General features: G+C 39.4%; 1 protein-coding gene across 1 annotated transcript in view; it reads left to right on the plus strand.

The window, feature by feature from the left end:
* Positions 1-7,937: 7,937 nt before the first annotated feature.
* Positions 7,938-15,622, plus strand: part of Fam184b (family with sequence similarity 184 member B) — a 109,630-nt gene continuing 101,945 nt past the window's right edge. The window contains 1 exon segment of the mRNA XM_047567465.1: positions 7,938-8,303. Within this exon segment, the coding sequence (XP_047423421.1) occupies positions 8,157-8,303 (147 nt within the window). The 5' untranslated portion in view covers positions 7,938-8,156.

A 15,622-nucleotide genomic window follows, 5' to 3' on the forward strand; every position in this document is an offset into this window, starting at 1 on the left:
GCATGTGCCATTTATACCTGGCTAGAATGTTAGCTCTATTTAAAGTGAATATGTGTCAAAAGTAAGTCTGAATTATTTGAGACTAATTATTCTCAAAGTTAATGTATCTATCAAAAAATGTGTTCCCCTTTTATGAGAAATTGCTATCTAGCAGGAATTTTGTTTCCTAGACCTCCTAACATCTAAACAGTACCTATCATCAGTTCTTAACAATGGTACGACAGCACAATTGGTGTGTCACTTCCAGGCCACAATATTTTAGGAGTATACCTTTTCCTTTCTTTTTTGCCTTTCGCTGACGGGGTGCATCTGACTACAAGTCTTAGGCAATAGTGAAGCCACAAGATGGAAGGAGTGCAGTCCGTGATTTAACAGGAAAGGGAGTCCAAATACTCTGACTTTAATGTGAGTGAAAAGTAAACTAACATGTTAAGCTTCTGATGTGTTTGGGGGGAGATATATTAACAATTAGCATTACCTTAACTACTATACTTGTTAATTTTGCAGATTTTATTACTCTGACTAAATATGATGCTTATCTGAAAGCAACCATTATTATTGATTGGATATAATTTTAGGAGTGCCAGAAATGTGGTGAAGGAGGTGCTCAGCTATTTAGCCTCCCAAAGGCCTAGGCAACATCTAAGAGCAGACTGTGTGCTGAATATTGAGGCCAATTCAAACTCCAGTACATCCCTAACAGTTAGTGATATATTTCTTTAAAAAAATGAAGGGGTCACATAACAAAGTATATGAGTCACTGTGAGCTCTCTTTGCCCCATGAACCATATTATTATAACCATAGTTATAATATTAAGCAGTTGCTAATTAAATTCTGATCAAATAAGGCTGTTGAATGTGGAGGGAGATTGGTATGGGAAAACCATGTCTTCCCTTATTCAGAATGGTAGTAAATATAAAAATCAGTCAGAAAATAATATAAACATGCTTTAAATGCTAATGTATGGAAAGAATTGGTTGTCTCAGGGGAAGTAAAACCCTATGACTAAGAACAAGTTTGAATATTGTACCATATAAATATATTACCTACTTAAAAACACTTGTTGAAATACAACTTTTATGATTAGCTTGTGAAAACTGATTAATCAGAAAAGATACAACTTCAAATTGGTGGATCGATCACAAAATTGATGACATGATTTAGTAAGTATACTTAATGATATCCTTCCCTTAAACTTGGGAAATTTCATGGGTTTTGAGTTTTAACAACTACTAACGTCAGTGTTGAAATAAACTGAACTTAAGACTAGACCTCTGAATCAGAGCATCTCTAAATAAATCAAGATTTGTTAAAAACATTGAAGCATATTCAATTATATTGCTTGATTTTAAATGTTATTCTGTATCATAATATACTAATAATGTATCTTCCAAAAGTTTCATCAAATAACTAACTGCTACAGGAGCTCAGAGAACATCTCTGACTGGAATAGTCAGGCTGGGCTACCTCAGAGGTGTGACTTGATCTGAGCCTTGAAGGCTGATAGAACTTGAATAGGGGAGAGGATAAGAACAATAACAGAGCAAGAAGGCATGGAGAGAACTGGCAAGGCTTGGTTGAGCCATTAAAGCATCACTGTTGTGGCCTGGGGATATAGCTCCGTGGGTAGAGTGCTTGCCTTGCAAGTATAAGGCCCTGGGTTCAATCCCCAGCACTGTAAAAATAAAATAAAATAATAAAATTCCTTATCCTAGACCTACTGGATCAAAATTTTGGAGGCCAGGAGCCAGAATATTCATTTTTATCAAGTTCCTAATACATTTTGTTTACCAAAATTTGAGAATGTCTTAACTGCATGTAAATATTCTCAATAATACTTGGATTTATATTACAAAGATCCCATACAATGATTTTAAAAGAAAAAAAAAGCAGTGGTCAATTTCAGGAGGAAATTGAGAAAGGGCTACATTGCATATTACCAATAGTTAATTTCATTTAGTATTGGCCAGCCATATTGCCAGTACATTGACCAAATTGCCAACACTTAATTCCATTAAAAACATTTGTGTTTCCATTTAATACAGAGCACTCTATTTCTATGTAATAAATGGAAACTGAAAGTTGAGTTCCTTTCCTTTTTTGAGTGTTAAGAGTTTCTTTGAATTCTAGGGAAAGACCAGAATGTCAACAGTTTCCCTATTTACTCTTTTATTAGTTTTTTAACAGATTAAATTTTGATTCATGGTACACAAATGAGGTACATCATTTCATTTCTATGGTTGTACATGATGTAGACTCATACCATTCGTGTAATCATACATGTACATAGGTTAATGACGTCTGTCTCATTCCACCACTTTTCATACTCTATTTACTCTTTTTTTTTTTTTTTTTTTTTTTTTGCGGTGCTGGGGATTTGAACCCAGGGCCTTATGCTTGCAAGGCAAGCACTCTACCAACTGAGCTATATCCCCAGCCTTATTTACTCTTAAGATGAAGTCAGATGTGCTTTTCATATTGGTTGTGTTTCTGGTATTGGAAAGGTACTTGTGCCATTGACAGCTCTTCACCCACATGCCTCTTTTTTTTTCAATCCCTGTGTTCCACACCTTTGTTACCATTAACGCAATCTTAAGATATGAAGCTGAAAACAGTGACAACCAGTCCTGAAGCCTTTAAAGTCATATTGCCCACAGGCTGTTTTCAAAATAATTTGTGGAGCTTATAGTGATCATATTAATATTTAATATAGCCTGTTTTGCCATAAAACATTTCTATTCTAAAATGTCATGGTCCATGATATCATGTTGATATGCTGAAATCTCAGTGCATATGTTGCCATTTTGTGACAAGGGTTTTTTTTTTTTTTGTTTTTTTTTTGGATGTGAGATGTGAGATTGTGAGATAGTACCTTTAATGATATAAATACCTTTAATAAAACTGTGGTATTAGTTAATATATGGTAGGATAATAGTAAAGTCATAATGCCATTTTAAGCTGCATGTTCTTGCATTCTTCACTCAAAAATGGGAACATTTGACCAAAAAAGTTTTAAAAATATAATGACATCAATACTACTCAAAAGCTGAGAGCCATGGGAACATATTTTAGGGACATGCAAACTGGTCTGCAACAACAGGGAGGAAGACACATTCAGGCTATGTTAGTCAGCTTTTCATCACTGTGACCAAAATACCTAACAAGAGCAACTTAGAGGAGAAAAAGTTTATTTTGAGCTCATGATTTTAGAGATTCACTCTATGGTTGACTGGCTCCATTACTTTTGCCAAAGGTGAAATAGACCATCATGGCAGAAAGGCATGGTATAGGAAGGCTGCTCCACTCATGGCAGCCAGGAAACAGGACACTGCGAGGAACCTGAGACAAGATATGACCCACAGGCACACATCACGCATCCAGTGACCACTTTATCCAGTCATGCCCCACTGCCCACAGTTACCACTTAGCAAGTCCATTCAGATTATTAATCCATCAAATTGAATCCACTGATGAGTTTATACCTCTTATAATCTAGTCATTTTACCTCTGAACATTCCTGCATTGGATATCATGCATTCAAAAAAGGAGCTTTTCAGGAGCCATTTCTAGATATAGACCATGATGGAGACTGACATCTGAATGATGAGTAGGAGTGAGTCCAGCAGAGTAGGAAATGTGGCCTTCTAGCTAAAGACCAGTGAAATACTCAAGAATTTGAACTTGTTTTTAGATGGGTGGTGGAAGTATATGATGAGTAATGATAATAGTAGAGTTACCTGTGCTACTTAACTAAAGAAAATTGCTAAGCAAAATCACTAACCTAAATCAACTTACCTATGTAAATTTCTACTTAAAAAGTCACCTAAGGTTTCACTTAGATTATCAGTTTGTGGTAAGGATTAATTATCCAATAACTGTTGAGACAACCATTTACCATCCAAGAAAATCTAAGTCTAGTTCCTTACTACATTTCATATATCAACATAAATCCTAACTAGATTTTAAAAATGTAAACATTTTTAAATGAAATCATAAAAGTGTCAGAAGAAACTATGTGTTGTAACTTTTTTATCGGCTGGAATAGAGGTGGCCTTTCTAAATATGAGGCAAAAATCAGATTACATAAGGGAAAAGATCAATATATATGCCAATATAAAATATTTATAAAGCATAAGAAAGCTGGAAGAAATGGGGGAAAGGGTTTGTAATATGTATGGCAAGCCATGTACCAAAAGCCCCTACTAAGGAAGAGGGTTTTTTAATCTGGAAAAAATTTCAGGCAAAAACATTGCACAAAAGTATTAATAACACTGACTGATCAATTGGTGTTCAGTTATACTGGTTACCAAACAAATGGCATAGGGGGAATATTTGTGGAAATACTTTCACACTATGCAAACTCATGTACAATGATATCATGTAAGAATTACCTTAATGCAGTGTTAACTTCCAAATGCACTATTAGGCAGGCTATCCCAGATATCATGGACAGGAATCCTCAGATCCCAAATTAAGATGCTCAAATCACATGAGCATTACTCAAAACAAAAAAAAAGTTGGAAAGTTGTAGTGAAGGTTAATAAATTTAAGACGGTATCAGCATAGTCAGAGGACAACATTACCTGAATTCTGTGTTACACAGTGTTGTTATGTCCTTATGTCTTTTGCTACATTAACTCTCACATCTGACAGTTTGGTCATGAGGACCACAGTTGAAATTGAAAAGGGGAAGAAGGGCTTAGCAGTGCTTAGAGTCAATATGTACTTGCTGTGTCAGAAATATGCAGGGAAAAGTATGCCTCATTAATGGCCTGCTGAGAGCCATGTTTTTAATCTGTGTTTCTGAGGCAGAACACACATGGATCCAGAATGGATATCAGTAATGAATACATTTTAGGGATGATAATAGCTGTTAGCATGAAGGCAGCATCATGTGTACCTCCTCACTTGGCCTTTCTGATCCTATTGGTAAGACTCTCGTTTGTCCATCCTTTTCACTTATGATCCGTTGGCTCTCTTTGTCATATCTATACCTATCATACCTTAAGTATTCTGCCTATCTCACAAGCTACTTGTTTATCCATTATACTTAACACATGAATTTCATACATCTTGTTTTTCTTTAGAACAAAATTGAATATTCTCATAAGACAGTACACATGAAATACTTTGCTTGAAGTTTAAAAAAGAACTATCCAATATAGGATAAATTATTGTATATAATGGAATATGGACTGTTGGAATAGATAGTTCTTTGTATATACAGAGTATTGTCTAGAAGGATCTTCTCCAGAATATTAATGGTAATTTTCTGTGAATGAACATTTAGGGTTTTTGCTTCTTATTTTTTGTATTATTACAGGTGAGGTTGGGGGATACTATAAGAAGCTGTTGCATTTATAATTTAAAGAAAAGCCAATTATGGTTTTAAAATCTTCAGATTGCCAATATTGTTCTATGGAGAGAATATAACCTTTGAAATCAGAGAGACCCAAATCCATTTACTAGTGGTATAAAATTGTGTACTTAGCCAGCCCTACCTTCAGTTTCCTAGTCCAGAGAGCAAAGACAGTTAGTGCCTTAGAGGAGGCAAGAACTTGTGCAAAGAATTTAGCATAGTGCCAAGATCATATTAGTGGTCTGGTAAATGTTCTTGTACCCTCATGTTTGATACAGTACCTGATTCTCTCCTGCCCTGTATTTCATTCCTGATGGCAAAAAAAGGACATGCAGATCACAGTGCTGGTAAATCCTAGGAGTTGAAAGAACTCTTTCCCAAGGCATTTCAGCTCAAGTTACCTTGATTAGAGTGACGTGGTCTAACAAAGCTGATAAGGGAATCTGATTTTCCCACTGTGTTCCATTATAAAGTTGAAAGTATAAAATGCTATTGGAAAATATTTGGGTTCCGGGACTTAATAAAATCATATTTCAGTTATTAAAACTTGGGATTAGATTGCACTTTCACAAACTTGGATGTGTATAAGATGATCTAAGGCAGTGGTTCTCAAGTCTATTCAGACCCAACATCATCTTTTTCATAACATCCGTGTTGCTATCTTGAAATTTATAGATCACATACTCTATTTACACACATTTCTTTAAATTGGTATAATCTTGTGACAGTGATGTAAAAGACAAATGCAAAGGAAGTAATTACAATTAAGTAATATGTACTTCAATATCTAGATGGTCTGGAATGACTAACTTTATGACAGTATGGTACTCAGAGGCTTGCACACTTAAGTGTGCTTATTGACAACCAAATACCAGGAGTTACCTGGCCATTGATGATGTGTTTCTAAAATGGTGAACAACTTTTAGTAAAATTCTGTTCCACAAAGGCTAATTTTCCTGTAGTTTACGCAGTGGTTAAATTCCTGTAGAATTTAGTGTATATTGATTCTACAGAAAATACTCAAAATATACAATTTGGAATTAATCCGGGAACTTGTTTAAAATGTAGATTTCTGCCCCACCCCCCCATGCCCAGAGGTTTTTGCCCTAAGGGTACAGGATGTGGCCCTAGAATCTTTTGGTGATTCTGAGTCAGACATTCTGTTTTCCAAAGCAACTCTGGGAAGAAGGTTGTCCTAAAGAGGAGGACCTAAGATAAAAAACTAGAAACCCAAAACCCAGGTTTGCCATCAGTTCTCCTGCAGTGTCATATAGTGAAAGGAAAATAATCTAGAAAGGAATATCTCATTCTGTTTCAGACAATTATTTCTAATTGCCTTGACTTGGTATAAATTTTCTGGGTCAGTTTTCCTCATCTATAAAAATGGGTATTGTTACCTGCAGTATGGAGGGGTGAGACTGTGCTTGAGACCCACTGAAGCTTGATTTGTTTGTAAAGATTATTAAAATTCTTAATAAAAGGCAAGTTTGCAAAATGTATAAACCATATCAGTTCTTTATTACGGTAATGGCATTTTCACTTGTTAGAAAAATCTGATCAGGATTCAGTCACTTTCCTGAAAGTCCACTGTTTAAAACCAGAGAAAACCATGTGAGGAAAACTTTAGCCTGTTAATCCCTCCCCTCCAAACAAACCAGAAAGGCACGAGCTTTGAAAACTTGACAGGATTCTAGCTCCAGTCGACCCGAGGCAATAGCGTGGATTTAAACGGATCTCTTCACCATCACTGGACTCGATTTACTTCTATTTTTCAGCTCCATCTATGTTACTCTACTTCTCCAACCCCCCTTGCGCCCTCCTCTCCCACACCTGCCACCATCCTTTCTACCTCTGATGACGTTTTCCCTGCGTTCTTACCACATCCTGCACTGTGTGCGTCCTGCGCGCTCTCGTCCCAGATTTCAGTCACTCGCCCCGCTGCTACCCCTTTGGCTTATGCCCTTTGTAGGGGGAATCTCCAGCAATCCTCTCACGACGTCCCGGCTCCACTCTAGGTGGACTCCCGGTCCAGCTGTGCGCTCCCGCAGTTCTGGCACTGGCGGACACTGCGCCACAGCCCCCACAACCTCTTCGCATCCGGGTTGCCGCTCTCCTACCGTCCCCCCACCCCCATCACACACACACACACATACACACACACCCCACAAGCCTGTAACCTGAGCTCGGGGATACTGGCGCTGGGTTCCTCACCACTATCCCCAGTCACCCCACCCCACCCCCCTGCACACTGCCGCGGAGTCCTTTCCATACTTGTCTGACTGTCGGAGGCCAAGGCCAGCTCTTCCTCCTTGCTCTGGGATGCCCATCTCGGGCTGGGTCCTTCGCCTCCGAGCCCGGAGCCCTGCACCACCCACGTGTACAAGAGCGCAGTGCCAGACCAACGCAAGACCGAAGGACCGCGGCTCCTGGCCTCAGAAGCTTTCCGCTTGTAGGAGAAACCTCGAACCCTCCCGCAAGCCGCGCGCAGATAGCGAGCTGCATGTGCTGGGCGCCGGCGCCTCGCCGCAGGGTGCGGGTGCCCGCAGAGCCAGCGAGCGAGCGAGCGCGAGCGGACGGAGGGTGGGTGCGCGAACCGAGGAAGGGTAGGCGCATTGGTGGGCCTGGGAAGCAGACACCTCCGGAAAGCGGGGGCTACGCGGCTGTACTGGCGGCAGGACTGCAGTGCCACCTCTCCAGAGAAAGCCCGCAAGCTCACGCCCGCGCGCGTACGCACGTGCACACGGTGGGCAGGCAAAGCACGAGCGAGAGCATTTGAGTGCTGGGCGCCTTGTAGCTATGGCATCTGCCCTCAACAGCAAAATACACCCGCCCGGGACTTGCCCGAGCTCCAAAGCCGATTCCCGCGGTGCCACTGGCTGGAGAATGGACTGTGATCCCGAGATGCACATCAAAATGTGCAAGAAGATCGCCCAGCTCACCAAGGTAAGGTAGGGCGCTGAAGCTGGCGAGCTGCGCGCCCGGGGCTCCTGGAGCCGGGGAGGGAGAGCAGACGCGCCTCCCGGGAGGCCCGTGCCAAATCCGGACAAACTTTGTCTCTGAAGCCAACGGGGAAGGGAAGTAGTGCTCAATCTGGGTGGCTTGACCTTCTGGAGGCAGTATTCTGAAACAGTAGAGAGAGAACCTTTGCCAAGGAAACTCCCGCAACCTGCCTGCTGAGCAGGTGGGCTGTGCTTTTCCAAAGGAGGGGACGTGAATGAATCGTGTGTGTGTGTGTGTGTGTGTGTGTTTTCGTTTGCCATCTATGCTTAAGTGATCGTGCCTGGAATGTTGTGATTTTTTCAACGCCGTACTTACAGCTGGGAGGTCATGTGAGCACTATTTAAATACTTGATTCATTTATTCCTTCCATTCAACAAACATTTGAGTCATTTGTTGAGTGCCAGCAGCTTGTGGCACTGCACTAACACTGGAAGGCAGCCCAGGGGACTTACTATCAAACTGGCTGCAGATGTGTGTAGGAGCGTAAATGGGGAAGAGTACAATTCACTATATAATTATGGGATTAGAAAAGACCTTGGGAGGTCAGCCAGCCCTTCTCTCTTCTTCATCTTAGAGTTCTGGCTGAACCTGCTTGAACTGTGTGTCTTACTCATGAAGACCAGCAAGAAGATGCCACCAGTGCCCGCTGTTAACCCTCTTCAGCTTCCCGGTTAAGGAGCTGCTTGTCTTAAGTTCCCCTCAGGTGCCTTGTCTGCCCATGGGGAACACCATTCCTCCCTGTCTTTTGCACAGGGTTTGGAGCAGTATGCATCTAGCTGTTTGTGTACTGTTTCCTTTTGATCTCCTAATAAACTTCTTAGAGCATGCCTGGCAGTGGAAGGTGGGGGCCAGGTTCTGTCCAAAAGTATATAGAACATAGTCTTTCCTCACTATCTCTTCCTCACTTCCCACACTGACTTTTTTGTGGGATCATGAGCATTCTCCCCACCACACACAGTATTTTGCAGAAAGGAATAAAGCACAGAGGCTTGGAACAGAACTCTACTGGCTACTTCTCCTGCCCCTCTAGTAAACTTCCCCACATTCTTGCACATAAGACTATCTCTAAGCAGTGATCTCTAGTCAAGGGCTGGAAAACAGGAGTGGAGATAACCTGGAGGAAACTTTGACATGTATGACTGGTACTATGGATCTAAGCTACATTCATCTAATTAGTGACATCAATCAAAACATTTATGCTGCCTGTAATCCCAGTGACTGGGGAGGCTAAGACAGGAGGATTGCAAGTTCAAGGTCAGCCTCAGCAACTTAAGTGAGGCCCTAAGCAACTTAGCAAGTACCTATTTCAAAATAAAAAAGGGATAGGGAAGTGGCTCAGTGGTTAAGTACCCCTGGGTCCAATCCCCAGTACCAAAAACAAAAAACAAAAATTATTCAAGTACCTGGAAAGGCACTTGGCACAATATAAGGCATCTTCTCTGTCTTAAAAGAATCTAAAATATTTTTCAAGAAAAAGTCTTGAATATGGAGAACTAAAAGACATTGCTATATCATCAGTTACTAAGTTGGGTACTTCAAATTGAGTGCTGTAGAAGTAGAAGCAAAAGCCTATATCCTTTGAATATATCCAAATGGGTAGGATATGGCCTATGGACAGGAATAGTTAGGTGAGACTCTGGAAGAAAATCATCCATGAATTTGCTGTTAATTTGTGAAGTGCCTACCTAATATGTGCCAGGCACTATGTTGAATATTGATTCCATAAAATTTAATAAGACAGCTCCTGCTTTTGTGGTATGTCAGCACATAAATAGATCATTCCATATTACATTAATTTAATCATTTCATATTAATTAATGAGTGATCATTCCACTCATTAATATTTATGGTTTAGTTATTATGTGCCAAGCAATGAAGATATAGCAATAAAGAAGGCAGACATGATCCCTGGCACACAGTAGGCTGTGTTTCTTAACTACAGGTCATGGTTGGGTATTATGTCATGCTTCTGTTTATCATTTTCTCATACAATTGCTTAAATTAGAAATTTTTGTATTGATAAACCATCTTTCTTTGTACAGCACACGTTTTCCATATCTGCATATTTAATTCCTCCATGAGTTTTATTTTGTGTCCCTCATAGGTGAAATTAATCCAGGTGCATTTATTGTGATTATTAATATACCTGGGCTTCTTATTCCATCATATTTTATTTTCTTCACTTACCATTCTTTCTCTTTGCTACCTTTTTCTCCATTCCTGCTTTCTATTGGATTAATAACGCATTCTATATTCCATTAATGAATTAAGAGCTCTGAGTTTTATTTTCATTCTTCTCAAAATTGTCTTTTTCACCATAGATTTTTAAATTTAACGTTTCCTAACAAAGCCATCACCTGATTTTTTCCTACAAAGCAGCTTTGCATACTCTACCCACTTAACAGTCTTTCCCTTTCTCATCTTGACATCAATGACTAGTTATAGTTTTACCTTTTAAATTTAAAATGTTTTTATACTCAAAAGTTCATTGAATTTACTGACATTTTATCAGTTTATCTGCTCTCTTTTTTTCTCTTGGATTCAAAGTGTTTATTTATTTGTATTAAATACAAAATAAATAGCGTATTTATTTTGCTCTCACTTTAATATGACAATTTATTTGGATATAAAATTCTACTGGACAGTTACCCATAGCACATTGAGGTAGTACTCTGTTGTGTTCTGGTACAAATCGTTGCTAATTGTTATGTATGGTTAAAAATTCTACTGCTAATCTAAATTTGATTTCTTTGTAGATAATCTACTTCTTGCTTCTTAATAGCATTTCAAATTTTTGTTGTTGTTTATCTTCAGTGTTCAGCAGTTTCACTGGAACTGCGTTGGTGTTTATCCCCTACAGAAGTAGAAGAGTACTTTCTATGAGGATTCATATGCCATCTTTAATTCTGGAAAATTATCAGTGAAATTCTTTTGAAATATCGTTTCCCTTCCATTGCCTCCATTCTCTTTTCTGAAAATGCCATTAGGTTGTATGAGGAAGCTTCCCCATCTAGCTCCTGAGAGGATTTTTTTTATTTGTTTTTTTTAGTTGTACATAACAGTAGAATGTATTTTGACATATCATACATAAGTGGAGTATAACTTCCCTTTCTTGTAGTAGTGCATGATGTGGAGTTACACTGGTTGTGTATTCATATATAAGCACAGGAAGGTTATCTCAGATTCATTCTACTGTCTGCCTTCCTTCCCCCCATTTATCCCTGTCCAATCGCATGAACCTCCACTCCCTCCCCACCTCTCCCCCTGCTGCCTATTGTGAGTCAGAGAGAACATCAGGCCTTTGGTTTTTTGGGATTGGCTTATTTCACTTAGCATGATAGCCTCCAGTTCCCTCCATTTACTGGCAAATGCCGTAAGTTCATTCTTCTTTATGGCTGAGTAAGATTCCATTGTGTATATGTGCCACATTTTCTTTATCAATTCATCTCTTGAAGAGTACCTGGTTGGTTCCATAGCTTAGCTATTATGAATTGAGCTGTTAGGGCAGTGTCACTAAAATATACTGATTTTAAGTCCTTTGGGTACATGCCAAGGAGTGGGATAACTGGGTCAAATGGTGGTTCCATTCCACGTTTTCTCAAGAATCTCCATACTTCTTTCCAGAGTGGTTGCACCAGTGTGCAGTCCCACCAGCAATGTATGAGTGCACCTTTTTACCCACATCCTCACCAACATTTATTGTTACTTATATTCTTGATAATTGTCATTCTGACTGGGGTGAGATGAAATCCCTGAGAGGTTATTTTAAAAATTTTTTTGTCTCTCCATTGCTTCCTGGTGTATTCCTTCATCCTGCCTTCCAGTTTTCCAATCTTATGAATAATTTGCTCCAGACTTTCTCCCATCTGTTAAGTATTAGAATTTTAATGACTGTATTTTCCATTTCTAAGATCATTGTCCTTATTGTGCCTGCTATGATTGATAATTTCGTGTTTAATTTTTATAGCTTAATTTGGGTATAATTTACATATCATAAAATTAACCTGTTTTAAGTGTGCAGTTCAACATATTTTAGTAAATTTATAGTCACTGAACCATAACTATGACCCAATTTTAGAATGGTTTAATGACTCCAAAGAAACCCATCCCTCATGCCCATTTGTGCCCAGTCCTTGTTCATATTCTCAGCCCTCATCAACCTTTAATTTACTTTTTGTCTCTTTAGATTTGTCTTTTATGGAAATTTCATATAAATGAAATCATGCAATATTTGATCCTTCTCATCTGCTTTTTTACTTCTTTTTTTTTACTTAATCACTAAATCTTAGCATAATATTTTTGAGTATCATTCATGTTGTAGCATACATCATTAATTCATTCCCTTCTTGCTCACTTTTTTACTCTTGTACAGATATGCCGTGTTTTGTTTAGCTGTTCACCAATCGGCAAATATTTGAGTTCCTACTTTTTTGGTCACTTTTTTGAAAAAAAAAAAAAAAACCTCACTTTTGTGATCTCAAATGTCAATTAATTGTTAATATGTATTAATTACTTTTTCTTATCCATCTTCTTCAGTAGTTTACACAGTGTCTGGTACATAGTAGACCCAAAGTAAATTTATTAAAATTCAATTAAAGTTTCCTTCCACACATTTGGCTAAGATTTCTTTCATGATACTTCTTCCTTCAACATATTATAGTTGATTTGTGTATAGTAGGTCTCTTAAAGTAATAAATGCCTTAGTTTTATTTTTAATACTTGACAACTAGCAGGCACTCAATGGTAATCTAGTCAGGAAATATTTACAGCAATCCAAAGTCCAGGATGTACATTAAATCACCTGGAGAACTTTAAAAACACACACCAGTTACAGGCTTGACAAGGAAATGCAGTGTCTGATCTTAGACTGGATTCTTTCTCAGTGGGGAAAAACACGCTACAATGTTTGTCCAATGAGATAGTTGGGCCAATTGATAAAATTGAAATACTGATGGTAGAAAAAATAAAGGCATCTGAATCAATGATAAGTTTCCTGGAATTGACAGCTATATTATGTCTCTGCAGGAAAACATTCTTGGGAAATGCACATTGAAATATGTCTTACTTTTGAAAAAATGTGATGCCTTACAAAGCATGTTATGTGAAAATAAAATGTAGACTATAAAATATAAGCATAGAATAAATGATAAATGGGGCACAATGTGTAAAAATTAGGTGATTCTGAGTAAAGGGAATGTGGATGTTCTGTGTACTATTGTTTTCTATCCAGTTTTTCCTATGTTTGAGATTATTTCTAAGCACAAAATTTAAAAGCAAAGAAACGAAAAGCATTGGTGCATCCGGGTGCCATTTACAAGGAACAGAGGGAGTGGGGGCAGGTATTGGCATTTTTGTCAAAGCCCTTCAAGAGTGTCCAATATGCAGACAGAGTTGAGAACCACTGGTTTGGAGCAATTGAAAGTTTAAGCAATAGAGAGTCTATAGAGGAATTATTTGGGAGCGTAGGAAGATTCAAATCCATTCCCCACTGAAGCCACTGGGAAGATTTCAGTCTTGGGAGCATCAGGCAGGGTTGCCTGGCCTGTGCCTGAGCCTGTGGGTGTCTTTGTTTCCCCTTCCAGCAGTCTCCATGTGGAGCTCTCACCATAACCTCATCCCCAGGAGAGGAGGACTCTCTCCTACCCAAAGAATCCCCAGTTCCAACTTTTGAGGAGAGAATGTCTTGCCCCACATACAAAACTCAATGAAGACCTTTTGTCTTAAAACAAGAAAATGAGTGGGAGAGCATGTGGTCCTCCCATGAGCCCATCCTGAAGGCCACAGGTCGACTCTCGGAAACCCAGACCACAGCAGAAGAGGTGAGCGCAGCTGTGGCAGTACCTCTCATCTGGAGCAATGATAGGAAAACTTCCTGGGAGGGAATGAGCAGGCTTCTTAGTGCCAGAAACCATCAAGCTCAAAGTAGGAGTAAAATGGGACCCTCTTGGTCACCCTTGTTTCAGATCTCTGCCAGTTTTTTGGAAGACCCTTGTTCTAGACAACCCAGTCCTAACGTGTGACAACTGGCCCTAAGGTACCATGAGATCAAAGAAAAGGAAGCGTACAGCTCTGGATTGCACAGAGTGCAATTTATCAAGGGACTTGACTGAGGAAAGCATAGTCCTGGGTGGCAATCAGACCTGTTAAATCCATGCAATTTTGGTCAGAAATAGGGGCCTACTTACTGGTTAGGACAAAAGTGACTTCATTCTGGATGTAATGTACCTGGTTTATCTTAAGATAATATCAAAGAGTCAGGCACATCCCTGGACCCAGGATCCATTTATAAAGCCCACATATGACTCTAATGGCTTTATCTATTACGGTTTGCTGAGAAATTATGCAAGAGAAGCCAGTTAGGTTACTCAGTGGCAATTGTAGCTCAAGGTGGCTGTGGTTATATGGAGCTGAATCCATACAATGCTGCAAGAGCAAAGGTTCAGTCAAGTGCCCACAACTTTTCCACCTTAATAATACCTTTGGTCCTTATCTTTGTGTACTTTTCAAAGCCTTTAAGATACTTACTCACTCCTCATATACACAGCAAATCTGCATCGCAGGGAAGGAAGCATGGTCTCTAATTGATAGAGAATCCAAGGTGCAGGTGCAGGGTGTGGGCTCGGCCTTCCTGCCCAATGTCATGTTAGTGTATATTGACAGAGCTAGGACATCCAGACACAGTGTTGTGGGGTTGGCAGGGCTGGGGGTGTTTCTCCCCTTATGCTTTCATTGCCTCTCTCAGTCATCTTTACTACTTTTCCCATGCAAGGGGGGTGGATATATCTAATTAGTGATGTTGGCGAAGGATCTGGGCCTGTGGAGCTCTTATGCCTGCTCCCTTCTTCTTCACGTAACAATCTTCCCACAGAAGCACATATTCTACTCTACCCATCAGTTCTACAAGGATAGGTGCAGTGCTGGGGGAGAAGCTGTCCTGAACTAATATTGTGAATGGATTGGTAAGTATCTGGAATTCATCTTGCCAGGTACATATAACACAATCTCCAATATTAATCTTATTGGTAATAAGGTGATGTTTTGGTTTCAAACAGCCTCGTGCCTTGGCCTGATATTTCAGTTAGCTCAGTGGGAAAGAGAGATTTTATTTTGAGTCTTTCCTAAAAACCAACAGATAGATCTTAAGATGAGGCCACTTTTAAGGAATATGGTAAAATATGGTAGTTCAAACTAATTCCTTCATTTGGGAATGCATCCTAACCTGCAGGTGAGGAACTTTTGAATTGCAGTGTAGTATTTGTCTG

The sequence above is a fragment of the Sciurus carolinensis genome, chromosome 10 (assembly GCF_902686445.1).
Source record: "Sciurus carolinensis chromosome 10, mSciCar1.2, whole genome shotgun sequence".
NCBI classification, from domain to species: Eukaryota; Metazoa; Chordata; class Mammalia; order Rodentia; family Sciuridae; genus Sciurus; species Sciurus carolinensis.